At 54.9% G+C, this 26,216-nt stretch overlaps 2 protein-coding genes across 14 annotated transcripts in view; both read left to right on the forward strand.

Moving 5' to 3' along the window:
• Positions 1–1,108: 1,108 nt before the first annotated feature.
• On the forward strand, positions 1,109–16,575 carry SLC16A5 (solute carrier family 16 member 5). Of its 11 annotated transcripts, none has more exons than XM_032322685.1 (7): positions 1,109–1,200; positions 2,168–2,508; positions 5,044–5,220; positions 5,474–5,708; positions 8,659–8,802; positions 12,903–13,715; positions 14,990–16,575. In XM_032322685.1, the coding sequence occupies exons 4-7, from the start codon at positions 5,510–5,512 to the stop codon at positions 15,238–15,240; spliced, it is 1,407 nt and encodes a 468-aa protein (XP_032178576.1). In that variant the 5' UTR covers positions 1,109–1,200; positions 2,168–2,508; positions 5,044–5,220; positions 5,474–5,509; the 3' UTR covers positions 15,241–16,575. The 11 variants fall into 11 exon arrangements, with proteins under 11 accessions (XP_032178576.1, XP_032178584.1, XP_032178581.1 ...); XM_032322693.1 differs by lacking the exon at positions 14,990–16,575 and adding an exon at positions 14,028–14,187; XM_032322687.1 differs by having other exon boundaries at positions 1,113–1,200; positions 2,321–2,508.
• A 1,934-nt stretch (positions 16,576–18,509) lies between these two features.
• Positions 18,510–26,216, forward strand: part of ARMC7 (armadillo repeat containing 7) — a 35,888-nt gene continuing 28,181 nt past the window's right edge. For all 3 annotated transcript variants that reach the window (XR_004280864.1, XR_004280863.1, XM_032322711.1), the window contains exons 1-2: positions 18,510–18,879; positions 18,974–19,117. Coding sequence is in view for 1 of the 3 variants with exons in the window: in XM_032322711.1 (XP_032178602.1) it covers positions 18,789–18,879; positions 18,974–19,117 (235 nt within the window). In the remaining 2 variants the exon portion in view is untranslated. The remainder of the gene's footprint in view (positions 18,880–18,973; positions 19,118–26,216) is intronic.

Raw genomic sequence — 26,216 nt, forward strand, 5'->3', positions numbered from 1 at the left:
TTCTGAGTATTATCTTTTCACTTTCTTGATGGTGTTTTGGCACATGAAAGTTTTTAATTTCGAGTGTCACTGGTGTTCGGTGTCGTATCTAAGAATCCATTGCCTTGTTCAAGGTCATCAAGATTTACTCCCATGTTTTCTTCTAAAAGTTTTATTGTTTTAGTTATGACCTTCCCCCCTCTTTGTCATAGTGCGCGGCAGAGTCCAGGCTCATCCTTTTGCGTGCAGATTTTCCGTTGTTCCAGCACCATTTGCTGAAAAGACCATTCTTTCCACCCTGGAAAACCAGCTGATCAGAAATACAAGGATTTATTCTGAATTCTTTTCCATTTGATCTATAAGTTTATCCTTATGCCAGTACCACACTGTCCTTTTTAAAGTTTATTTATTTTTAGTAATCTCCGCACCCAACCTGGGGCTTGAACCCCCACCCCCAGATCAAAAGTCTCGTGCTTTTCCGACCAAGTCAGCAGACACCCCAGTACCACACTGTCTCGATGACCATAACTTTGCAGTAACTGAAAAAGCTTTAAATAATGCATTTTAAGGGCTGGCTAGGTGGAGAAGATGGAAAAGGGCCTGCAGGTCTGAGCGGCGCCTGCGAAGGTGGTGGGCGTCCTCTGACCCGCCCCCAGGGTCTGAGGGGTAACCTTCTTGGCGCGCCTGGCCCGCCCCAGATGCCAGAGTTCTTCTGGGTGTGGCCCTCAAGCTCCAGCTTTCAGTGGAAGGACCACTGGGGGGCTAAAGCCGACAAAGAACGGGTCCTCCACCGGGGCCTCCCACCCGATTCCGCTGGGAGGTAGAGCCCCTTAATCACACGCTTTCTCCTCCCCCCTCCGGGAGCCCTTGCACTCGGAGGGAGCGGGAGAAATGATATGCTAATGACATGCAAATGATTCCGCCGAGCCCGCGTCTGCAGCCCGGCGGCCCGCTACTCGGACCACTGGACCGGGCTGAGATGAGGGGTGCACGCCCCGGCCGCGCCGCCACGCCCTCCCACCCGGGGGCCAGGATGGCTCTTCCCCACCCGCCCGCGGCGCGGAGGTGGTCCCGCCCCCCGGCGGCCTGCGGCCCGCCCCCCGAGGGCGCGGCTCTCCGCGGACCAGCGGCGTCCTGCCGCGTCCATCGCTCGCCCGCGGGGCCGCAGGAAGTCGCGCTCGGCGGGAGTGGAGCCACCCCACGGCCGGGCGGCGCGAGCCGGTGAGCGGGCTCCCCGGGCCTCCCCACTGTCTGCCAGGCGCCCTCTCGCCGGGGTCCCCGTCAGCGCCGTGGCGGACCCGCCTCTCCGGGGACCTCCGGGGCCCCTTCCCGCCTGTGACGGGCTCCGTCCGGGTTGAGGATCCAGGAAAGTCTTGTCCCATTCCTGGGCGGCCCCAGCCTGCGATGGCTGGGGACCCCCACGCCTGAGGGGGCTCTCCCGAGCCACTGCCACCCTCCACGGCTTGGGGAGTTGGGGGGGGGGGACACGGGCACCACGCGAGGCCTGGCCTGAAATCTCCACGCGGGTGCCCAGGGCGCCAGGGCGTCCTAGAAGCTCCACCCAGGGAAGATCCGTCTTGGGGAAGGTGGGAAAGCCGAATGACCCGGGACGCCAGGGACACGGGGCCAAGCTGGGAACGGGTCCTGAGGTCCCTGTCGCCTATGCCATCCCCCTTTCCAGACCGAGGTCAGAGGGCCCCTGCAGGAATGTGGGGGCAAGTTTGGAGACAGAGAAAGGAGGAGGGTGACTTGTCCCAGCTCGCGGAGTTCTGGAACACCCTGTTCCTTCCTCAGCCCCTGCCAAGTGTAGGGGTTTGAGGGCTTGTCCGTCCCATCCTCAAGCTGGTTCTGGCAGCTATCCTGCCACTGCCACCCTGTGTCCTGGGCCCTGCCTGATACGGGGTCCGGGAGGGGGGAGGGGGCGCTCAGGTCCTCTGGGCCTGCCCTGGACCGCCTGGTGCCTCTTTTGCCTCTCACCATGGGAGACGGGCATCCCTTCCACTCAGCACACCAAAACCCTGCGTGAGCGCATTCGCTCCCTCCCCTGACCATGCCTGCAAGTTTAGAGGGGCAGAGAAGGGATTCTGACGCCCTGCTGAGGCTCTGCGGAGGCCCTAAACCCAAACCAAGCCATGCGTGCAGTGTTTGAAGGACAAGAAATGCTTCTGGTCTTGTGCCCTGTCCACAGCTTCCTGCCACTTGGGAATGAAGGGAGTCACTCAGACCCTGGGCTGGGGTCCCTGCAGGCTGAGGTGGGCAGCTCCTGTGGAGAGCTTCCGGCCCCTGGAAGTGCGAGCCAGGTGTCTCCAGCTGCATTTCTTTCCTTGCCACAACGTACCAGGCAGCGACCATGATTCGTGGTGCCCAGAGCAAAGGAAAGACCACTTCTTCCCTTCTGGGGCAGCACTGGAGCCAGAGCCCCCAGCCCCATCTCGTCTCTGCTCTGCTTGAGTTTTCTGGAATGGACCTGCCCACCAGGAAGCCAAGTCACCCTTGGTCCTGGTCTTGCCTGCCCCGAGGGGAACACAGGTGGGTCCCATTAAATTATCTTTTGTGCTCGCCCAAGGCCTGGTAGGGATGTGTGAAGAGGTCCCTGTTCTTAGAGTAGGGGGTGTGTGTTGTGGGGGAGGGGCAACAATGATAAACAAGAGAAGGATCCATTCGATTGTGGTGTGAAAAGTACATTGAAAGAAAGAAATAGAGGAAGAGGGCCTGGTCTAGCCTGGAGTAGGGGTCAGGGGAGCTTCCCAGGAACTTGCTGGCGGAAGGGGCTGGAGTGCCCACCAGACAAGAAGGCTGTTTGTGATCTAGGAGTCACTTGGGGTCTGGGAGGGGACACCCCCTGGTGGAAGGCAGAGTCTTCAGGGGAACCCCCAGAGGGAGGCCAGGGGTCCTCCCAGTGTGCAAAGAGAGCGCAGAGGTGCTCCAGGTTTCCTGGGCTCTGACTCTCCTGGGAGGCCTGGAGGAAGGAGAGGCTGGGGAAAGTCAGCTGCACTGAAAGATCCAGACAGAAAGTGGGTGCAGAGTGAAGGGCGGAATCCTGAACAAAGTCCCCAGAAGGCTGCCTGGAGAAGTGGCTGCTGAGAAGGGCACTAGAGATGCCTCTGATGGGGGCGTGCGGGTGGGAGCAGGTGGTAGAGGCCTCTCTCTAAAGGGGCACAACAAGCAGGAACGGGAAGGGACCAGAGCTGGGGAAGCAGGGAGAGGGGAGCCGGGCCTGTGTCTCCTCTGTCGTCCACCTCCTGCCTGCCACCTCTGGGTCAGGGGACTGTATGCTGCTCTGAAGGGAAACCAGCAGGGTCCCAGGGCTTGGGAAGGGACAGGGGTAGGGCAGCTGTGAAGGGAAGAGCCGGAGGAAGGGAAGGCAGTGGAGGAAGGCGGCAGCCCTTCTGGGAGGACGAGGGGAAAGTGGCAGGTCAGGGAAGACTGAGGGCCCAGCTCTGGAGAGATTGTGGAGGGGACATTTAGGCCAACACAGGATCACGTTGCACTGGTGACCTTTCCATTTGCTGCGGGAACAGAAATCCTTGAAGGGAACTGTATGGGAGGTCTGCCTGAGCCTGGACCGGCGTCAGGAGGATCAGGGCTGAGGGATCTCTGGGGCCAGGATCACAAGCCAGAGCCGGGATGGCAGGACCTGCTTGCAGCGCGCACACAGACACACACACACACACACATACACACACACACACACACAGGCGTGCGCCCACGCTCATTGCAGTCTGTCCAATGGGCTGCTCACCTTGCAGGGCTCCCCGGGGTCCTCTGGGGAGAAAGAAGGCTTGGTGCCCAGAGACTAGGCGGGAGCGTCAGAAGGAGGCGGTTTGGGGTGGATCCCTCTTAGGTGCTGTTTTAAAGTTCCTGGGTCTGGTGGAGGGGGGCGGGGAAAGCTTGGAGTACAGGGCGTGGCATGAGGTTGGGGTTGCATATTTCTGGTAGATCCATGGGTTTCCATGGATCTTCCCAGGACCAGGGGCTAGAAGGAGGGAGGCTGTGGGAACTGTAGCTCAAGGGATCCACTGCCTTCGCTGAGGCAAAGGCTGCCGGAGCCCTAAGCCCTGAGTGCGGGTGAGGTCTGAGGGCCACGAGGGACCAGGGGACAGGTGGAGAGCAGGGACAGAGGGGGCTGGGGAAGGGCTGCGCATCTGGGGAAGGACCTTGGGGCTTTGAGGCCTGGTTGTGGCAGCTTCTGTGACGGGGTGGGGGAGCAGCCTGGATGGGGCGAAAAACTGAGAAAGGACTGAGCCAAAGTTGGGGGTGGGTGTATCTGTGTGTGTGACCCTGTGCGCGTGTGTGTGTCTGTCTGTCTGTGTAGTGTGTGTCTGTTTGCATTTGTTCGTCTCTGGGCTTGTCTGCCTGTGTCCACGTAGGTGTGTATCTGTGCATGTGTGTGTCTCTGTATATGTCTGGGCAGGCCTACGTGCGTGACTTTGTATGTCTGTGTGTCTCTAGACTTTTCTGTTTATGTGTGTCTGTGTAAGTGTGTGTCTGCCTGTAAGTCTATGTACCTGTGTGGTTCTGTGTGTCTCTGTTTATGCAATGTGTTTGTGTGTGTGTCTTTGTGAGTGTATATCTTGGTATATGCCCATGTGTAACTGTGTGTGACTGTGTGTGTGTGTGTGTGTGTGTGTGTGTGTGTGTGTTTTGGGGGGAGTGTTGCTCAGAGAAGCTCTGACAGGTGGTGGATCATTACTGAGCATCACTGTAGAACTTGACTCTGCCACGAGCTCCCTGTGGAAGGAGGAATATCAGAAGGCCTTCGGATGAGACCCGTGCCTTTTTCTGTTTTTTAAGATTTTATTTATCTATTTGACAGAGAGAGAGATCACAAGTAGGCTGAGGGGTGGGCAGAGGGGGAGGGGGAAGCAGGCTCCCTGCTGAGCAGAAAGCCCTATGCGATGCGGGGCTCCATCCCAGGACCCTGTGTGGCACCCTTGGAAGGCTATTCTGTGTACACTCCTTGACGACGCCCAGCACCCACTTACTCACCTAGGCCGTCTCAGCAGCGCTGACAGCGGACACTGCTGTCAAGGCGGCTTTGCGAAAGTCTGTGTTTGTGTGCAGGAAGCCTGCTTATGAATGTTTGAAAATGCATCTGTGCGTACCTGCGGGGGAATTGGGACGTCGCCGGCTCTAGAGATCTGTTCTGTTCTACAAGCTGTTTTTGAGTGCTTGCTGTGTGCAGGAGGGGGCCCCAAGGCCGGGCCAGGAAGTGCGTCTACTGACTAACCACCAGATGTTGTAAGTCTAGAAAGAATTTCTCCCACCTGCCTCATCCCACTGATAGCTCACCTGCCTGTACCTCCTGCCAGGCTGGCTCAGGGAAGTGGGTGAAAGGAAAGGCCAAGGCCAACTCATTTGCCTCTGGCCACCTCCCAGGGGGCGGTGCCCTCTGTGCTATGCGGTGCTGGGGCAAAGGAAGGGATGGTTTCAGCCACCCAGGGAAAGTGGCAGGTGAACTGGGGTTGGCAGCTGCATTCTGTCCCCTCCGCAGGTGGCCCAGGCAGTGGTAACGTGGTAACGGCAAAGGATGCCCCAGGTCCTGGAGCGTGCAGAGGGCTGCTGGGCCTGGGTGGTGCTGCTGGCCTCCCTGGTGACCCAGGGCCTCACTCTGGGCTTCCCCACATGCACTGGCATCTTCTTCACTGAACTACAGCATGAGTTCCAGGCCAGCAACAGTGAGACCTCATGGTTCCCTTCCATCCTGACAGCCATGCTCCACGCTGGGGGTGAGCAGCCTGGGGAGGGGCCGAGGGAGGGTTGAGAAAGAGCGCAGGGTGAAGGAGGAAGCCCCTGTCTCCCTGGCCTCTGGGAGCTCACTTTCTCTGAGGCCACAGGCTTTGTCTCATGGGGTGAATTCCTAAAATGTCACCTGATTTCAGCCCCCCCTGGCTGGAATACAAGGCTGGGCTGTGCTGAACTGGGCTGAGCAGGTCTTGGCCGGGCTGGGGATGGGGAGAGGGTATGGAGGCTCCCAAGGCGCACAGCCAGTCCTCGCAGTGGCTGGAGGCCGAGAGAGGATCCGGGCAGATTGTGGGAGTGCCAGACGCTTAGCTCAGACTTGAGGAATTGCTGCTTGGGTAATCTCTCTGAACCTCAGTTTCTTCTTCTGCAATATGGAGGTAACACCCAACACCCTACCACCTCCTACCTGGGATCATAGGGAGAATCCCATGAGTTACGAGCAGCTAGTATTTGGAGAACCTTGGCGGGGGCTTCAGGATGGGAAAGGGGGCTCGAGGAAAACACAAGGGGCAAGATGGGGGCAGGGCAAGAGCCCCGTCTCTCCCCAGGAAGCAGAAGGGGTATTGCAAGGACTAGGGAGGTTCAAGTGAAGGAACCCCCCCCCCATTTCCTGCTTAGCTCCTTCAAGAATGTGACCCTCTCATCCTGACCTCCCCTGACCTCCCCTGACCTCAGTGAAGGGAGAAGGCCAGGGCTGCCTGGGAGATTCCCTCCAGTAGTCTTGGGCTCAGGGGCCTGCCCCTGACTCCTGAGAGCTCTTCAGGGAGACTCCAAAGACTGGGACCTGCAAGCAGGGGTGGGGGCTGGGGGATGGGGCAGGAGGCCCTGGTCAGCAGGAGCATGATCTCCTGGCCCACAGGGCTCTCCCCAGGTGCTTTCCTTGGCTCCGCTGACTCCACCCCTGTGCACCTCCTGCCACTCCCTCCACCCGGCAGGAGCAGCCTGCTTGTTTTTCCAGGTCCTTCCCTCTAATTGGGGGAGAGGTCAGACTGGGAGAGATGGCCTCCCTGACATGACCCCTGAACCTGGCGGGGCCTGGACTTGGGGCCCTGGGAGAGGCCTGGACTAGGCCAGACCCCATGACCTTTTCACCTGCAAGGTTGGGGCAGAAGTGGGAATCTCAGGCAGTTCGTTCCATGCGGCCAGAAAGGAATCCATGCCAGGGCCCGGGAAACAGGCATCCAGTGGGGACCCCGACTCCCAACCAGCTTTAGACTCCCCAGCCCCTAGCCAGCATGCCAACACCTCAGTCGGCCTGGGATTCCCATCTGTATGTCTGTCTGTCTGTCTGTCTGTCTCACATACACACCTCTAGCCCATGCTCATTCAGAGTATCAGAGGAATTTTATTTTTATTTTTTTTTTAAAGATTTTATTTATTTATTGGTCAGAGGGAGAGAGAGCACAGCAGGGAGCGGCAGGCAGAGGGAGAAGCAGACTGCCCACTGAGCAGGGAACCCGATGCGGGACTTGATCCCAGGACCCTGGCATCATGACCTGAGCCGAAGGCAGACACTTAACCAACTCTGCCACCCAGGCGTCCCTAGAGAAATTTTGAACTTGAAATTATCCTCGATCCCAAGCAGCCCCAGCCCCCACACATCTTAGAGATGAAGAAAGCAAGCAGGCACAAGCACTAGGCACGCTCAGGGTTGCAGAGTGAGTTCAGGGCAGAAGCAGTGCCCAGTCGAGGAAACACCCCGCCTCCCAGGGCCCCTGGCTGTCTGAGGTAAGCTGGCACTGGTCCCAACCTGTACCCCCAGTGCCATGACTTGGGGCTTTGCCCAGTGTCACTTTTCCAAAGTCAGACCAGAGTTTGGGGTGGGGAAGATGGACGATGTGTGGGGCAGTGGTCATGTTCACTGCAGTCGTCATGTTCACTGCAGTCTTGCCTCTCCCTCTATCTGCCTGTGCTTGATTATCTCCGAGTGCGGGCTGCCTACTTCCTGTGTCACTCCCAGTCTCATACTGGCTCACAGGCACACATCCCCTCTCCACCCCAAACATACACACGGGGCATGCGCTCTCAAGCTCACGCTGCCTCCCTCCTCCCTCCCTCCCTCCCTCTTCCTTTGGCCGTGCTCTGGGAGAGTAACTGTAGAAATTCCATTATGTGTCCTTGGGGGCAGGGCACCTGGTGAATGGGGCCCTGTGAGGTGTGGAGAAGCAGCCAGCCAGGACTGGCTCCTTTCCGCCCTGGGTCTGGGCTGGGGAGGAGGCAGCTTAAGGTGGGGGTGGGGTGGAGGAGAACAGGCCCCTCTCCACCGGAAGCCAAACGTCTGGGTGCAAGAATTTGTGTTGGCTGGAAGTGATGGGGGAGGGGAGAAGGCACCCCACCCAGTTCTCTCCCGAGGCCAGGGCAAGGGGGTGTGGAGTGAGTGGTCCCGCACCCCAGGCTGCCCACCCTAGACAGGTTGGAGGCTAGTGGCAGGGCTGTGGCCAGTCCTCTTGAGAATGGGAAGTAGGCGGGGGCTGTAGGCACTTGCCATCGTTTTGATAATCTGGGACCCTCACCCACCGAGAAAAACCCCCAGCAAGGGGCATCTACCCAGGTCACGAGCCAGGCCTCTTTTACTCGGATGGAATCAGCCTCAGGTCAGCACAGCAGCTCTGGGGATCCTTGTTAGGGGTTAAACCGAGCCCTTGCAGGACCTCCACCTCCACTCACAGGTGGTCAGATGTCATCCAGTGCGACCTCCTGTAGGGGAGGTGCAGAGAGGGACTGGGTTTGCCCCAGCCCATAGCCAGCCTGGGCCTGGGTGGCGATCAGAATCGAGACCTATAGGCCCCAGGGCTGTGCCCTTCCAGCCACGTGGCTAGTTCTTGCTGGAACCCCTTCCCCAGCCCGCTCTCTCCCTCCCTCCTGTCCTCCTCATCCAGCTGCCCCCCGCTGGCTGTCTCCTCACCCCTCCCCCTCCCTGCTTCCTCCCCACAGGACCCCTGTGCAGCATCCTGGTGGGACGCTTTGGCTGCCGAGTGACGGTGATGCTGGGGGGCGCACTGGCCAGCCTGGGCATGGTAGCAGGCTCCTTCTGCCGCACCCTTAGCCAGCTCTACCTCACAGCAGGATTCATCACAGGTGACTGTCTTCCCATTTTGAGAATTTCTGGGTGCCTACCAAAAAGTGCCAGGCATAAGTGCAGGCAGTGTGTCTAATCTTCTGGGGCTGCTTATCGGTCCCATGAGGGAGAGGGACAATGAATATGTAAATGAGAAAGATTGTTTCTGATGGTGACAAACACCTGAGAAGCCAGGACCGCTGATGGGATGGTGCCCTGGCTGCGGGGTGGGTGGGCTGAGATTAAACAAGCAATGAGGTGAAACATCTAGGACACCCCAGGCAGAAGATAAAGCAAGGTCGGGGAGGTTGCTGCTTTCAACAGGGCAGTCTTTGGACAGGAAGCTAATGGAGGTGAGGGAGTCTGCTGCCAGGCTCTCAGGGAAAGAGCATTCCAGGCAGCAGGAAGAGCAAGTGCAAAGCCCAGAAGGGCCCAAGGGGCAATGGGGTAGGGTGGAGGCTGGGTGGGGAGTAGTGCCTGATGGCTGAGTAGTGAGATGGGAAGCCATCCGAGAGATTCGGGTGGTGGGGTGAGGGACGTCATCCAACTGGTGTTTGTAAAGCCCTCCGGCTGCTATGCTCAACGCATGTGCACTGGGTGGGGACTAAGAGCAGGAGACAGGTATGAGCATCATATCTCAGACGGGAGATGGCCTACCTTCGACCATGGCGGTACGTTGGAGGTGGTGAGGGGTGGCCAGGTTCAGGACTGCGTGGGAGGTCCAGAGAAGAAGAGTCAAGGATGACCCAAGGTTCCAGGAGCCAAGAAGGGTGACGCCAAGGTTTTTGCCCCAAACTGCCGGAAGGATGGAGTATTTAACTACAGTGGGGAACCGAAGGGAGGAGCAGGTTGGTGGGTGGTTGGGAAACTCAGATGTGGAAGCATCCAGTCTGCTGTTCGGGAACAGGCCGTCGGCTGCTCACAGCAGGGCTGGCTTTCTAGTATTGAGAGGAGGTGTCGTTCTGCTGTCACTGAGGGAACAAGAGTGGGGGGTTGCGGGGGCCTGAGGAGGCCTGAGGACTGAGCCCTGCGGTGTCCAATCGTTGGTGGGAAGGAGGGACACAGGCAGGAGGAGGCCCAGGAGAGTGAGGTTTCTTGAGAAGGTGAGGAGAGAGTGAGGGCTGTGTCAGGCTGCTGGTGGGTCAGATGGAAGGGGACTGAGGTCTCAGCCTCAGTCTTTGGATTTGGCAACATGGGGGGTTGCTGACCTTGATAAGGGGGAGTCTGGACCAAAGGTGAGGCGGGAAGTCTGATTGCAGCAGATCAAGAGCAAAGAGAAAGACAGGAGTTGGAGACAGTGGAGATAAACAGTATTTCCAGGAAATTTCGATGAAGGGGACACAGAAACAGGCCAATACCCAGAAGAGGCTGTGGGATCAAGAGAGGGTTTTTTTTTTTAGTTGTTTTGGGTTTTTTTGCTTATTTTTTTTTTTAACTGCCTTATTAGCTTCACAAAATATTATGAGCATCATTCCATGCAATAGGGGAAGACTCCCCGGGTGACAGAATCTTTTGACTGAGTCAAAATACAACATTCAAAGGCACCTAACTGGCTCAGTCAGTAGAGCATGTGACTCCTGATCTCTGTGTCATGAGTTCAAGCCCCATATTAGGTGAAGAGCCCACTTCAAATAAAAACAGGGCACCGGGGTGGCTCAGTGGGTTAAAGCCTCTGCCTTCGGCTCAGGTCATGATCTCAGGGTCCAGAGATGGAGCCCCGCATCAGGCTCTCTGCTCAGTGAGGAGCCTGCTTCCCCCTCTCCCTCTGCCTGCCTCTCTGCCTACTTGTGATATCTCTCTCTCTCTGTCAAATAAATAAATAAATAATCTTTAAAAATAATAAATAAGATAAAAACAAACATACAAAACCCCCCACCCACATTCAGTTCACAGCCAGTAACAGGGGACCCTAAAGAAACATGTAACACCAAAGGGTTTATGGGAAAGGTCCCTTGTAACCAAGTTTAGAATATAGGCACGTCTTCCTGTGACCTTGAGGGAGAACATCAGGACTTGAGGCATCAGGCCAAACTCCTCATCCGGTCACGGTGAGGAGGGTTGGTGCTAACTGCCCGAAGACCACGCCAGGATTGCTTTTCCATCTGCTGCCTGACCTCCTCCCTCCCTCGCCCACAGCTTTCCAAGCCTCTGACCCACGTCCCACCTATACTGCAGGATGCAGCTGCCTGCGGAGGCACACGACATTCACCAGCTTCCAAACAGAAGGCCAAGGGCTCTCCTTGATTAGCATCTTGTTCCTTTTCATCCTTTCCTGCATTTTCCTGGTTGACATTTTGTACTGCCTGTTCCTCTTCGGACACCATTGCTCCCTGGCCTCTCTTTGTGGGCTCTTCTTCCTCTTTGTAGCAGAGAGAATGAACCCCCAAGACGCTTCCACCTGCACATCTCCCGCCTCTGTCTCCTTTTGGGGATCACCCCTGGCCCGCAGACCCTTGTGGCTACCGGGAGCAGTTACTGAGAAGGGAGTGGGAGCAAGCCAGGGCTGGGTTTCTGTTTTCTTTTTTTGTTCACTTTCGTTTTGCTTTTTTAAAAAGATTTTATTTCTTTATTTGAGACAGAGAAAGAACACAAGGTCGGTGGAAGAGCCAGAGGGAGATGGAGACGGACAGGCAGACTCCCCACTGAGCAGGGAGCCCAGCCTCTGGGCTTGATCCCAGGACCCCGAAATCATGACCTGAGCTAAAGTCAGATGATTAACCAACTGAGCCACCCAGGCGCCCTTTGTTTTGTTTTTAATGGGAGGAATAACAACGAAGGAGAATGATCTGGCAAAGAGGAGGAAGTGGGTGGTGCAGGAGAAAGAAATTGCTGGAGGGATATGCCTTAAGTGGACAAGATGAAGGGCATAAGTAGCGGGTTGACCTTGGCTGGCAGCAGGGACAGACAGTCCAGTGTCATGGACAGAAGGCAAGTGGTCAGCTGGGGGTACTGGGGAGGTGCATAGAGAAGGACTGGTGGTCATCCAGGAGGGTGGGAGAGAAAATTGATAGTGGCATCACAGGTGGCCCGAGAGCCCGCCTGAGAATCGTGGTCATGGTGTGGCTGTGAGCTTTCTCTTGCAACATGTTCAGCTGTTCGGGGCAGCACAGAGAAGATGGGGGTGTAGCATCTGAGCTGAGCCAGGAGAGAAAAGTCTGGGGGAAGCATATTTTAGGCAGTGGGAACAGCAACTGCAAATGTCCCGCAGTGGGGGACAGCTTGGTGTCCAGAGGAAGAGAAAGAAGGTGATGCGGTTCAATCATGGTGAGTGACAGGGAGAATGGCCTGAGATGGCCCCCGAGAGATGACCAGGGGCCAGGCCGTGCAGAGCCTTCCCGGGCACAGCAACTACTGTGGTATTTTTTTCCAGGTATAATGGGAAGTCTTTGAAAGGTGTCAAGCAGGAAAGAGACTTACCCCAATTTAGGGTTTTTATTTATTTATTTATTTATTTATTTATTTATAAAGATTTTATTTATTTCTCAGAGTGAGCACAGGCCGACAGAGTGGCAGGCCGAGGCAGACGGAGAAGCAGGCTCCTGCTGAGCAAGGAGCCCGATGTGGGACTGGATCCCAGGACGCTGGGATCATGACCTGAGCCAAAGCGGCTTAACCAACTGAGCCACCCAGGCGTCCCAACTTATTTATTTATTCTAAGATTTTATTTCTTTATTTGAGAGAGAGCGAGCCAGCACAAGTGGCGGGGGTGGGGGGGGGCAGTGCAGAGGACAAGGAGAGAGAAAAGCAGGCTCCCCGCTCAGCAGGGAGCCCGACGTGGGGCTCGGTCCCAGGACCCCAAGATCATGACCCGAGCTGAAAGCGGATGCTTAACTGACTAAGCCACCCAGCACCGCCCCCCCCCCAATTTAGGTTTTTAAAAATCAGCCTGGTGCTGTGCAAAGGGCAACAGGTGTGCCTCTGGCAGCCTTGGGAGGGCAGAGCTGTTGTTTCTAAGGAGGTGGCAAGGCAGGCTGTTTCCATCCTCAATCCCTGGGGACGTGGAAGTGGGTCTGGGCCAGAACAGAAGGAGGGCAGACGTGGAGCAGGACCCCGTGACCCCTCTGGGTGCCGGCGGGAGGCCCAGGATGCCCTCCAGCCAGTCTCCTCCCTCCCACCACAGGCCTGGGCATGTGCTTCAGCTTCCAGTCGAGCATCACCGTGCTGGGCTTCTACTTCCACCACCACCGGGCTCTGGCCAACGCTCTGGCTTCGGTGGGCGTGTCCCTGGGCATCACGCTCTGGCCACTGCTCTCCCGCTACCTCCTGGAGGACCTGGGCTGGAGGGGCACCTTCCTTGTCTTCGGCGGCGTTCTTCTCCACTGCTGCGTCTGTGGGGCCATCCTGAGGCCCGTGGCCACCAGCGTGGCCCCTGAGACCACAGAAGAGGCGCCGCCCCCACCTTCCAAGGCTCCTGCTCCCGGCTGCCTGGCAGCGTGTGGTCGGGCCATCCAGCGCCACCTGGCCTTTGATATCCTGCGGCACAACGCGGGCTACCGAGTGTACACGCTGGGCGTTATGTGGATGATCCTGGGCTTCCCGCTGCCGCACGTCTTCCTGGTGCCGTACGCCATGTGGCACGGGGTGGACGAACACAGGGCGGCCCTGCTGGTCTCCATCATTGGCTTTAGCAACATCTTCCTGCGGCCCATGGCCGGGCTGGTGGCGGGCCGGCGCGACTTCGCGGGCCACCGGAAGTACCTGTTCAGCCTGGCAGCCCTGCTCAATGGCCTCACCAACCTGGTGTGCGCCGCGTCGGCCGACTTCCGGGTGTTGGTGGGCTACTGCTTGCTGTACAGCGTGTCCATGAGCGGCGTCGGAGCCCTCATCTTCCAGGTCCTCATGGACATCGTCCCCATGGATCGGTTCTCTAGCGCCCTGGGCCTCTTCACCGTCCTGGAGAGCGTCTCCATCCTCATCTCCCCGCCCCTGGCTGGTGAGGACCCTCCTGGGGCGGACGTGGGTGCGGCCTGGGCGTGCGTGGGCGTGGCCTGGGTGGGCGGGACGCGGAGGTGGGGCAAAGGGGAACAGTCTGAACAGATCTGGGTGCCATCCAGCATCTCCCGGGCGAGGGACTTGGAATCTGTGATTTTCCAAGCGTTTGTGATTTTCCAAGCTGCAACCTCTTCCCCAGCTGGCGCCCAGGGCATGAACAGTTAAAAATAAGGATTTTTTTTGGGGGGGGGGGTGGGTACCAGACTTGCCTGAGTCCTTCATCTTCCTCTCTGTCCCTCTGTTTTCTTATCAGCAAAGTGGGGAGGTTAATACCATCTACGCCGTAGACTTGTTGTGAGGACCGCAGTTATATAGCAAAGAGCTTAGCAGAGAGCCTGGCACAGAGCAGAAAACCACGTGCATGTTTGCCTGATTAAGATCCTGGCTGTCCCACTCCCTGCCTGTGGGACCCAGGCAAGTCATTTTCCTTCTCTGAGCCACAGTGTCATCTCCAAAAGGCAAACAGGAACACCTGCCTTAATGACTGGTTCGCCTGTGCCCGTCACTGGTGGTCCTGGCTGACTGGGGTCCTGGCTGACTGGGGACAGAGGCCCAGTCCCCACCTCTCAGGGCTTCCCTTCTGGTGGGAGAGTCAAACCAGATACAGGTTTGTGCTCAGCGTGGTGATCTGTGTCAGGAGGGGAACAAACAGGTGTGGAAGCAGAGATCCCCATGGGCAGACTTGCCAAGAAGCCAAGAATGTGACATTCAAAGTAACAGGAAGCTGTGTGAAGCCCTTGAGGCTGGAGGGCAGTCAGCGATGGTGGCAGTCAGTACAGTCCTCTGATGACAAGGGGGACTCTTCCAAGTGTGTCATTGGAAGTCGCAGTTTCCAAGGGAGTTGATGAAAGCAACAAGTGGAGATGTTTACCCAGGAGGAGGTATGGGAGGACCCAGGTGTAGCTGAGCAGGTATCCCAGACTACTGGCTCTTGTGTGCTTGGTTCCCTGCCACCAAGGGTAAGGGAGACATGCCATGAGGTGCCCTTCTGGCCCAAGGGTTCTTCTTGCCCTCTGGAGAGCAGGCTTAATGTTCCTGCTCTCCTTTGAGTCAACAAATCTTTATTGAGTGTCTTCTATGTGCCAGTCACAGTGGCTCATCCTGCGGATACAACAGAGCCTGAAATAAAGTCTCTGCTCTCGGAGAGCACACAAGGTAGTGGGAGGGAGGCCTGGCATCCCCAGACAGCGGCCTAACTTGCTCTCTGTCCCCCAGGGCTTCTCCTGGACACCACCGACAACAACTTTAGCTACGTTTTCTACATGTCAAGCTTCTTCCTTATATCAGCTGCCCTCTTCATGGGTGGCAGCTTCTGTGCCCTGCAGAAGAAGGAGAGGCCAGGCAAGCCGGCCGAGGCAGAAGGAGCCATCACGGAGGTGCCCTCAGAGCAGGGCCTCATGGTGGAGGACTCACGTGGTTCCAAGAAGCAGCTGTACACAGAGGTCATGTATGTGACCAGCGTCTGAGCCCTGAAGTCCATGAGTGACCACTGCCGCAGCCCAGGAATGTGATGTCCAGCTGCCAGGGGCTGGGGTGAGGGGCTGCCCAGGAAGCCCGAAGCCAGAAGCCGCCCTAGGCTCTGCACACTGGGACTCAGCCAGGAGCTGGGACCTTGGAGGCTGGCCTCCAGTGACTCAGAGCTCCTTCCAACCAGCAGATCCAGGAGCAGGTCCTCCTGACTTTTTCTCTGGGGCACCAGCATACCTGGAGCCTAGGAAAGTGAGTCTAAACCCTGCTTGGGTCTGTCACAGCCGGCTCAGCCCAGTGGGCTGCCCAGTACTGTTGCTGCCACCTGACACACTGGACCCTCCAGTCTAGCCTGGATGTCTCTGATGTGATCTCTTTGTCCTTCTTCGGCCTCCAGACAATTCCAGAGAGTTTACCCCTCCTCCAAGGCTCTCTGCCCCCTTTCTTCCCAAGGGCCCGGGCACAGGTTGTTGGGCCTCATGCTGACTGGAACCTTGGGAAGAAGAACCCCCTGAAAGAATGAGCTGGGACCGGCAGTGGTGGACAGCCAGGCTGAGGGGTTGGCATGGACACAGGACACGGACAGATTAACGGTTGGGGAGAGGACCCAACCTGGTGTCTGGGCGAAGGACTGGAGGGCAGCCCTTGGCGTGGGTCCTAGAATCACTAGGTTTGAGGGGTCCCCTGCACTCAGCAGTGCCTGCTGTAAGGTCTCCCTCCCTCCTGTGCCCCTGCCTTGTATCTTGGTCATAAAGCTGCGTGGTGGCGTGGGGGAAAGCCTGACATTTGAGTGAGCAGGGGAGCAGAAGGATTGCTAGGCAGGGCAGGAGACCTCTGGGAAAATGGAGCTGTTTTGCAACAGAAGCCTTCTCTCCCTCTCCTGCCCTCCTCTCCCTACTGTGTCAGAGGTGTCCACCCTAGGGTAAGTAGCTGGCTGGGCCAGCTGCCAGCCCACCTCCACTCCCCAGGGGGCTTCTGCCTGTGGTGTGGAGGTCAGTGCTCCCCACACACATACTCTCTTTTGCTGGCAAGGTTCCTGAGGTCATCACTTGGGGGCTGGCTGTCATCAGCCCAGGCTTGTCCCAGCAGGGTACCACCTGAGGCAATGGAAACAAAGTTTGTTTGAATAACAGACAAAAACGTTCCTGCAGCAGGTTATAAACCCGTAAACTAATGAAGCTTGAAAACAGGCCTCGAGTACTCCCCTCCCCCTTTAGTTCTCCCTGCTCAGCAGGCTCTGCTGTGACCCAAGGCCTTGTTTGTTGATTCAGGCTCAGCCAGGCTCCAACAAGAAAGCCTTATCAGGAAAATAAAATTTTATTTGCTTGACCTGACTCCAGCCTGCCTTCTCCTGTCCAGCTGGCATGAGTAAGCATCCTTGGGGAAGTACTGTCTTCTCCCGGACCCTGCCATGAGTGCCCCCTCATGGTCAAAGAAAGTAGTGCAGAGGTGAAGCAAAAGGCTCTGAGCTGGGAGAGACCCGACTTCGTGTTTTGGCTCTGCCACAACCTGCTGTGTGACTTCGGGCAGTTCACCATCTCTGGGCCTTAAAAAAGGAGGAGCCTGGCCTGGATAAATCAGAGTCCCTTGTTTGAAAAGTCTGATCCTGAAGACCCCCATGGCCTTCCTGCTCCTCACCCAGGAGGCCACCATCCACAGCCTGTGCCTTGTAGGGGGAACGCTTAGACACATTTTACCTGGTGCTGTCTTCTCCTCCATCTCAACTGAGTGGAAAAGGAGAGAGTGAGACTGGTCGATAGGTAGATATCTTTGGCCCCAATAGCCACCAGGCTTTGAAATGTGCAACCCCTATTAGGCCCACTTCCTGAAAACAGATTTCTTTTAAGGAAAAAAGATATCAGTGAACATTCAGCATAGGAAGCTTTGATCTCATCTTCTCCCAGCCAAGATTGGCAATAATCTCTGGGAAGATTCCCTTCAACAAAATTATTGAGCATCTACCACATCCCAGGGCCTGGGTAAGAGGAGTAAGACCTGGTGACGCCCTCAGCACAAAACCAAGGACTGAGAATTTCTCCCCAAGAAGGAAGACCCCTGAGCCTTTTGGAGGGGACAAATGAGGGAGAATTGGATGGCCCGTCTGATTCCAGATCCCCACTTAGGTGCTCTCCTGGGAATCCTCTAGAGAGGAACTAGAGCTATTCCTGACCAGCGCAGGTTAGAGCTCGCTTACCTCCTGTCCCTGAACTCTGAGCCCCTGGTCCCCAGGACTTTGCTGCTCTGTCCAGACAGAGGCAGAGAAGCCCCTGGCCATCTTGGGTTGAGATGTACTTCCCCACGTTTTATCAGCTCTCTACAGAAGCCAAAGGGCCTGATGACAGGTCTGGGGCCCCTGTCCTATGTGGAGCTACCAGGGTACCCAGGCACCCAGATTATAGTCATAACTCCTGCCTCAAGGGGTGCACACAGGGCAGGGGCTGACCACAAGGACCTGAGCCCATGGAAGTGTGTGGGGTCTGCTGTCAGTGATGCTGTGGCAGGCTGGAGTGTGGCAGCCACTTTCCTTCAGGCCAGGCCCAGGGCCAAAGATACGTGGTCCTTAGCCTCAAGAAGCTCACAGACCAAACCCCCCCTTACTCCAGCATTTTCAAGCACAATGGGAGTGCGGCAGCGCCATTTCCCTGCCTGGTGCTCTATCGATACCCTGTGCCTACGAGGCCTAGGTCACACTTCACCAAGCCCTGAGAAAGAACTAGGCTGAAGGACTTCAGCATACAGGGCTCCACAACCCAGAAAGGCCAAAGCAGAATATTTAGGTGGACCGGCTCATCGATGCCCCTAGCACTCCCCATCCACCTGGCTGGCAAAAAACCTTAGGGTATTATTACCCTGTAACTCGTAGCCAGAGGTGACCAGCTCAGGGCTGGGGAGCAGAAGGTTCCAGGATCACCTGGCTTTTGGGGAAAAATCAGAAGATAGTGTCAAAGGACCCGGGCTGGGGTGCAGGGAACTGATGCCCGCATTTCAGATGAGGAGTCCCGGTCAAGGAGGCTGGGTTGCGCCCCCTCGTCAAGTGCAAAGGTGTCTGGAGGTTCTTCTGCCTCGACACTTCCCCACATGGGCGCCCTCCGACTCCTCTGGGTTCCCAAGCCCCCTCGTGGGACTCTCTGAAGCAACATCAACCCCATAGCACCCTTGCGACGACGGAAAACCTTCAGCCATAGTCCTACCGCACGAAGCGCGCCGCGCACGGGCGCCGAGCTCAGCGACAGCCCCGCCCCTAGCTTGCCTCGACCCGCCTCTTCCGTCCCTGGGGCGGGGCTAAGCGTGGCTTCCGCCGGAAACCTAGAATCCAGGCGAAAATCAAGCTCTGGACTTGCTGTCTGGGTGGTGCTACTGGCTCTTTCTCGTTTCCCGTTTCCAAGTTTAGGTTTTCACGCCCACCTCTAAGAAGGTCTTGAGACCCCACGCCACCCCCCACATTCCAGTTTCGGCAGCAAATTACTGCAGAACCTGAAGCCAGGGAAGGAACCTGTTTCCGTCCTCACCTCCCACAGTCTCCTGTCCTTCTCCCCGCCCCCTGACCATGGCCCAGAAGCCGAAGGTAGACCCCCACGTCGGGCGCCTGGGATACCTGCAGGCTCTGGTTACGGAATTCCAGGAGACGGAGAGCCAGGGTAAGAGCGGCAGGGTGGGGGGCAAGGGACGGGGCAGGGGCCCGGCCGTGACAGCCGCCCCAGACCTGGCTCCAGAGCCACTTTTCCGCCGCAGACGCCAAGGAGCAAGTACTGGCCAACCTCGCCAACTTCGCCTATGATCCCAGTAACTACCCGTATCTTCGGCAGCTGCAAGTTCTTGATTTGTTCCTCGATTCCCTGTCGGAGGAGAATGAAACCCTGGTGGAGTTTGCAATTGGTAAGTATGGGGCAGGTCTCCCAGATACGTGATTTGACTTGGTGAAGTAAGTGAGTTAAAAGCCAGTCGCTGGGGGAAGGGGCGCCTGGGTGGCTCAGTGGGTTAAGCCTCTGCCTTTGGCTCAGGTCATGAACCCAGAGTCTTAGGATCGAGCCCCACATCGGGCTCTCAGCTCTGCAGGGCGTTTGCTTCCCCCGCTCTCTCTGCCTGCCTCTCTGCCTCTTTGTGATTTCTGTCTGTCAAATAAATTTTTTAAATCTAAAAAAAAAAAAAAAAAGGCCAGTCACCGGGAAAGGAATATTTTAGGGAGTTCCTCTTTTGAGAAGATGAATCTTCTCGATGTCTGCGCCAGCGATGCCTTTGCCACCTCCTGGTTTACACATTGTTCCAGGTGACAGCTAGCTTGAATTGGATCTGGAACCAATGCCCAGGAGTTCCTCTGCATGTCTGCCTTTCCTCCTAGTTAGAGAGGAGTTCATAAACGAGGGAATGGATTGAAGCCACTTGAAGGGAAAAAAAGTTTATAGAATCCTATTTTTAGTTTTTAAATTTTTTTAAAGATTTTTATTAGAGAGAGAGCACCGGCAGGGGGAGGGGTGCTGAGTGCAGATCCCATCTCAGAGCTGGATCGCAGGACCCTGAGATTATGACCTGAGCCGAAGTCAGACCCTTAACCAACTGAGCCATTCAGGCACCCCTAGCAAGATGTTTTTTAAACATCTTTATTTTAATGTCGTAGTATCAAGAAAAGTAGAGGTGACTTGGAATGGCTTATAGCTCCTGTGGTTGTTATGGTCTAAGACCTGTTGAATTATTCAGTGGACAGATACTTATTTGGCATGTACTGTAAGGCACTGTTCGAAATGCTGGAGAGCTGATGAACAAGTGGAGGGAAGGTCTTTACCCTCAAGGAACTTACATTCTAGTGAAGGGAGACACATGGTGATCAAACCAGCAAAAAAGCTGAGGCTCTGAAGAAGTAAACAGGGTGATGAGATAGAGCAGAGAGCTGAGGTGGGGGCTGCTTCAATTCTGCTGTCATGCGAAGGCATTCTAGGAAGAGGCACAGCATGGGCAGAGACCCTAAAGCGGGAGGAGCCAGAAAGAAAGCTGATGTGGTACAAAAGCAGAGTGGAACAAAATGAGGTTGGAGAGGTGGGCAGTACTAGAGTTTACTTGACTTAGCTCTAGGCCATGGGCAAAAGCAGTTTATTCTGAGAACAAACAAAAATTCTTTTTTTCAGCATGCGTCTTAAAAAAAATAAGATTTTTCTGGGGTGCGTGGGTAGCTCAACGGGTTAAGCATCTGATTCTTGATTTCGGCTCAGGTTATGATCTTGGGATTGTGGGATCGCCCTGTGTCAGGCTCCAGAGTTCAATGTGGAGTCTGCTTGAGATGTTCTCTCTCCCTCTACCTTTCCCTCTGCTCTTCCCCCTACTTGCACACATGCTGTCTCTCTCTCTAAATATTTTTTTAAATTAAAAAAAAAAAAAATAGGGGTGCCTGGGTGGCTCAGTCGTTGGGCGTCTGTCGTCAGCTCAGGTCATGATTCTCTACTGACTGAGCCAGCCAGGCACCCCCATGAATTTTCTATTTTAGAACAGTTTCAGAAAAATTGCAAGGGTAATACAGAGAGTCCCCATATATGCCATCCCCAGTTTCTCTATTATTAACCACTTACATTAGTATGGTACATTTGTTAGAATTAGTAAGCCCGTTTTTTAAAAGATTTTATTTATTTATTTGACAGAGAGCACAAGCAGGGGGAGATCACAAGCCTCAGGCAGCCCCGCCTGCTCTGAGGGCAGAGGGAGAGGGAGAAGCAGGTTCCTCACTGAGCAGGGAGCCCAGTATGAGGCCCAATTCCAGGACCCTGGAATCACGACTTGAGCCTGAGGCAGACACTTAACTGCCTGAGCCACCCAGGCAGCCTTTGATATATTGTTATTAACTAAAATTCATGCTTGATTCATTTCCTTAGTTTTTCCCTAACACCCTTTTACCATTCTAGGATCCCATCCAGGATACCATATTACTTTTAGTTGTCACATCTTGGGCTCCTCTGGACTTGTGCCAGTTTCTTAGACTTACCCTTTTTTGGGTGACATTGATGGTTTCCAGGAGTGCTGGTCAGGAATTTTGTACACTGTCCCTTAACTGGGATTTGTTTGATGCTTTTCTCTTGATTAGACTGGGTTGTGGGTTTTAGGGGAGGACCACAGAAGTAAGTGCCGTTTTCCCCACATCGTGTCACAGAGCTGTGCTGTCAGCGTGACTTCTCACGGTTGATCGTGGCCTTGATCAGTGGGCTGAGGTGATCAGCTGGTACTAGTACTGGTCAGGTTCCTCCTCTTCGCATATTGTAGTCTTTGGAAGGAAGGCGCTACACAAATTATCTCTTTTAATCACTAGTAGACTGTTTTCATGACACTAATTATTGAAGGATCCAGACCAGTTCTGCAGAATTTCCCACCTTCCTCCTTGTTTCCTAATTGTCTGGTTGCCTCTTTATGGTGTCGTTTAGCTTGTTCCTCTTTCCTCTTTGTTCCTGGAACCTAGAAGTTACATTGAAGGCCTTGATAGAGCAGGTCCCACTGTGTAATGGTTAGCACTCTGGAGCTTGAAGGCCTCGATAGATTCAACTAACACTTTTTTTTTTTTTTTTTTTTGCACTGAATACATCAGGTAGGTGTGTTGTAAAATTTTGAAAGACTACCCAGGCTGGCCCCTACTGTTCGGGGTGCGTGGGGCTACGGTACAAACGGGGGCCATCCCTCCTCACCACAGTAGGTCTCACCCAGGTGTGTGGACATCTCGGCTGTATTCATACCTGCCCTGTGGCCATTCCTTGGTCTTAGAGTCCACCCATGGGAGTCAGGATCCAAGAAAGAGGCCTGTACAGCTGGGGGAGCAGGTTCAGGGCCTGGAGCCCCAGGTATGGGGGAAAGGAGGATGGGCTGTGGGTGGGCTCCCTGCACTCTTCAACCTGTGGAGAGGGCCAGACGGACACCCCCGGAGGTCATTATGCTAAATAAATTTCTAAACATCGGTCACTTTAAGATTTTCTTCTGTAGAAGTCGTCCGTCCCCTCCCTCTGCTCCATAGCTTCTGCCCTATGAATGGTGACAGGGGTCCCTGCGACGCACAGCCTCCACCGAGGAGTGACGGAGCTCCTCCAGCTCAAGCTTTGGACGGGTGCAAACTTGGATAAAAGGAGCAGTCCCCCATAAAAAGTTTTTGCAGGATCAGGAACTTGCCCAGGGCAAGAGTACTCTTAAGACCCTGGGCTGCTGAGTGGGAGACTTGGGCCTGGCCTGGGTTCTTGCTCTCCTGGGCAGCCTCCGAGAGTGGGTGATGCATCTGTCCCTTCTCTGAGATCCGTCTCCTCACCTTGCTTGCCCTGCATTGCGGGACGGTCGCGGGGAGCAGAATGGGCGTGTGCGAGTCTCTCCGTGAAGGTACCGGCTGGTCACTTTCTTAGTATCTTCTTCCCCAGTTTTCCTTTTCCCTGCCGCTTTTCCTCATTTTCTCTTCCTCTCCTTCAGCCGGCACAAGGTTCCTAATCCCCAGAGTAGTTGCTTTCTCAGCGTTGAACCCCTCCATGGGATTGTCTGCAGAGTAAACTTTTCTTGTATTTTCTGTGCATGACTTACGAGGAGAGGCCCAGTCGTACTTAGATGCATATTTTGTTACTGCTGTCATTTCCTTTTCTCTTCATGTCGCCGGCCCTGAATGGGAAACATTCTCAGGTGCCTTTTTGGCTAATAGGCTCTGTGCTGTGCTTTGTAGCTTTGACTCTTTTATCTCTGGTGGCAGGGATGACTTTATCTCCACGAGGGCAGAGCTCAGCTTTGCTTATCTTTGCGGTAGAGGAGAGAAGGGCCTAGAAGGTGTGGAGTATGGGCCCAAACTCAGTGCTGTAGCCCTGAGCAGGACTGATTCTGGAGTGACTGCAGAGAGGAGGGCTGGTTTCGATCACCTCGGCCTCGCAGAACAAAGCACAGGGAGTTTGATAAGAATGGGCTTTAGGGTCAGGCAGGTCTGGGTCCAAGTCCTAGCTCTCCCACTTAACTCTGGGCATGTGATTTCCTTTCTCTGGTCATCTCTTAGGTGGGGCATCTGCCTTGCAGAATTGTTGAGGGAATTAAATGAGACAAAGTGTCTGCAGCTTCAGGATCCTCTAGGCCTCCACCCAAGGGCCTGGTGTCCAGGACCTTTTGAGGATAAACAGTTTTCTCATGTCTCAAAGAGGTGAGGTGGGATAGCTTACTGTAGCCAGACCCCTGATTACAGAGACGGTGCCCTGGGACTTAGAAGGACTTACAGTACTAGCTAGCGCTTACAGAGCACCCTCTGTGTGCCCAGTTCTGGCTCCTGTGCTTTGTCACCTTTAACCCTGAGACCCACTAAAAGTAGGTGTGCTCAGAACCTCCATTTTTGGGGTGTCTGGGTGGCTCAGTGGGTCGTGATCTCACGGTCCTGGGATCGAGCCCTGCATCGGGCTCTCTGCTTGGTGGGGAGCCTACTTCCCACCCCCTTCTCTGCCTGCCTCTCTGCCTACTTGTGATCTCTCTCTCTCTCTCCCTGTGTGTGTGTGTGTGTGTGTGTGTGTGTGAAATAAATAAATAAAATCTTAAAAAAAAAAGAACCTCCATTTTCCATGCGGAGTCTGAGGCTCAGGAAAGATGGAAAGATCAGTGAGTTGGCTGAAGGTTTAAAGATGGCCAGCCTGGAACGGAAACCCAAGGCTGTCAGATTCTAGAAGAGAACACAGGAGTTCCCCCATTCCTAGGATTGTGGATTGTGAAAGCTTGCAAGGCACTGCAGACCCTCCATTTCACTGATGAGGAAACTGAGGCATGGACCACCCAGCCTCAGCGGATTAGTGGCAGGTCAGGGTCAGAACGCGGGCTTCCATCCGTCCAGCACGATCGCAGGCATCTTTCCAGGTGGTGCTGATGCGTTCAGCTCCGCGGTAAGACCTCTCCTGTCAGGCAGCCCTGCCGGCTCTGAGGGCTGAAAGCGGCCACAGTCACTCACCGGTGGCAAGCTGGTGTGCCTGACTGCTGACTTTCTGTGGAGGCCACTTCCCGTGACCCCTCAGCCACCCTGGGCAGGATAACTGTAGCCTTCAAGATGAATCTGGTTACCAGGATTGCCAGTAACACGCAGGGCTTTTTGAGTCTCTGTACCTTCCCCTTTCTTGACCTTTTGTGGATTTGCCCATTTAGAACAATTGTAGAGCTGTTTTACCCTTTTGTTGTCCTGCTAGGGCTCTGGATGTGTCACCAACCACAAGGTCCGTAGTACTAAGTCCTCTTCACGTGTGAGGAAACAACTCCTCGGTGAGGTTAGGTCTGTTGTCTGAGGCTCCCACTGTTCGTGATGACTGGAGCCAGGAATTTACCCATTCTGCCGGGATCCAAATTCTGTCCCCAGGGGCCCCGGCTGACGGAGCCGAGACTCAAACTCCAGAGTGTCCTCTTTCCTTGTTCTTTCTTTCCACCACACCTTGCCCTTTCACACTGTCCTCCAGGTGTTTCTGGTGGGAAGTCATCCCTGCTCCTACTGGCGGTGCTCACAGTTCAGGCCACTAAGGGAAACTGCCACTGGGAGGCCATACTGGTTGGCCCCTGCTTGGGGTCGGGGGGATGGGAGTGGGAGAATTATGAAGGACCAGCTATAAAGCCAGGATCTCAGTAAATACCCAAGTGGGTGAAAGAATTTGGGGCTCTTGCTCCAAATAACAACTCAGACAGCCTTTGGCATTTATTTGGGAATGTTTGCCCACAGCACTGTTGGTTGATTCTCAGGTGTTCTGTACGCAGCCTATGCGTCTCTCCTAGATGCTGTATGGAGATAGAATGGAACCAGGAGAGAACTCTCTGCCTCCATGAAAACTGGTTTAATCCTAGGATATCACAGAATACTTGGCAGTTTTGTTACTCAAACAGGGTTCAAGTAGGTGGCCTCCCAGAATTCATGTTAGATTGTTTTCCTGTGTTCTATTTCCTGCAATACATATAGTTGCCACCAGATGGTGGTGGTGCTCAAAAAAAGACTGGTCGGGGCACCTGGGTGGCTCAGTCGTTAAGCCACTGCCTTCTGCTCAGGTCAGGATCCCAGGGTCTTGGGATGGAGCAACACATCAGGCTCCCTGCTCAGCGGGAAGCCTGCTTCTCCCTCTCCCACTCCCCCTGCTTGTGTTCCCTCTCTCACTGTCTCTGTCAAATAAATAAAATCTTTTAAAAAAAAACCTCTGTATGTCCCTTCCTGATCCAGTTCTTTACTCTCAGAGGTGAACACCTTCCTGACTCATAATAATTTAATAATCTCTGGGGTGCCTGCGTGACTCAGTCATTAGAGCTTGCAACTCTTGATCTAGGGGTCATGAGTTCAAGCCCCACGTTGGGCATGGAGTTTACCTTAGAAAAAAAAGAAAAAAGAAAAAATTCCTCAGCTACCCATCTGTGGCAGGATTCCCCTTATAGAAAGGAGGTGATGTCTGTGTTCTCACCCCACTGCTCCCTTCCACGCTTAGCTGGAGGAGGGCAGCCAGCCTCTGCCATTCCTCCGAGACTTGCAGAGACCAGCTCCCCTTCCTCTGAGTTCTGTGCACGAACACACCGTGTGTGTGTATATGTGTGTGTGTTAATTTATGTGACTACATGATTGAGTCACATGGTACAGAATTCAGAAAGGTATATTGTGAACGGTATCTCTCTATATAGCTTTTTCTGGAAGTAACCATTGTTACTAGTTTCTTTTTTTTTTTCCTCCCAGAGATATTTTCAGGATTTACAGACAAATCTGTATGTATTTGCACGTATACCTTTTTGCAGGTTCTACGTGTGTCGTAGTATATGTATATTCTGCTTTTTATTTTTTTAATTTAGCATCATGTCTTAGTGCACCTGCAGTATCAGCTCCCAAAGTTGCCTCATTCTTTGCAAATGTTGCATGCCATTCCCTGGCACCCAGGGACTGGGTTTAGCTCCCTCTTAGGGGTGGACATTCAGGTGGTTTCCATTTGCTCTCCCAAGCCGTGCTGCCGTGGATAACCTTATATGTATGCCACTTCTCCCCTGTAAAGGTATA

Source organism: Mustela erminea, chromosome 18 (assembly GCF_009829155.1).
Source record: "Mustela erminea isolate mMusErm1 chromosome 18, mMusErm1.Pri, whole genome shotgun sequence".
Lineage (NCBI taxonomy): Eukaryota > Metazoa > Chordata > Mammalia > Carnivora > Mustelidae > Mustela > Mustela erminea.

What these genes read in the sequence shown, in the direction of transcription:
- SLC16A5 (XM_032322685.1), top strand. Translation starts at nt 5,510, where the DNA reads ATGCCCCAGGTCCTGGAGCGTGCAGAGGGCTGCTGGGCCTGGGTGGTG. An exon ending in AGCCATGCTCCACGCTGGGG is followed by an intron (nt 5,709 to 8,658) that starts GTGAGCAGCCTG and finishes TCCTCCCCACAG; the next exon opens with GACCCCTGTGCAGCATCCTG. An exon ending in CATCTCCCCGCCCCTGGCTG is followed by an intron (nt 13,716 to 14,989) that starts GTGAGGACCCTC and finishes TCTGTCCCCCAG; the next exon opens with GGCTTCTCCTGGACACCACC.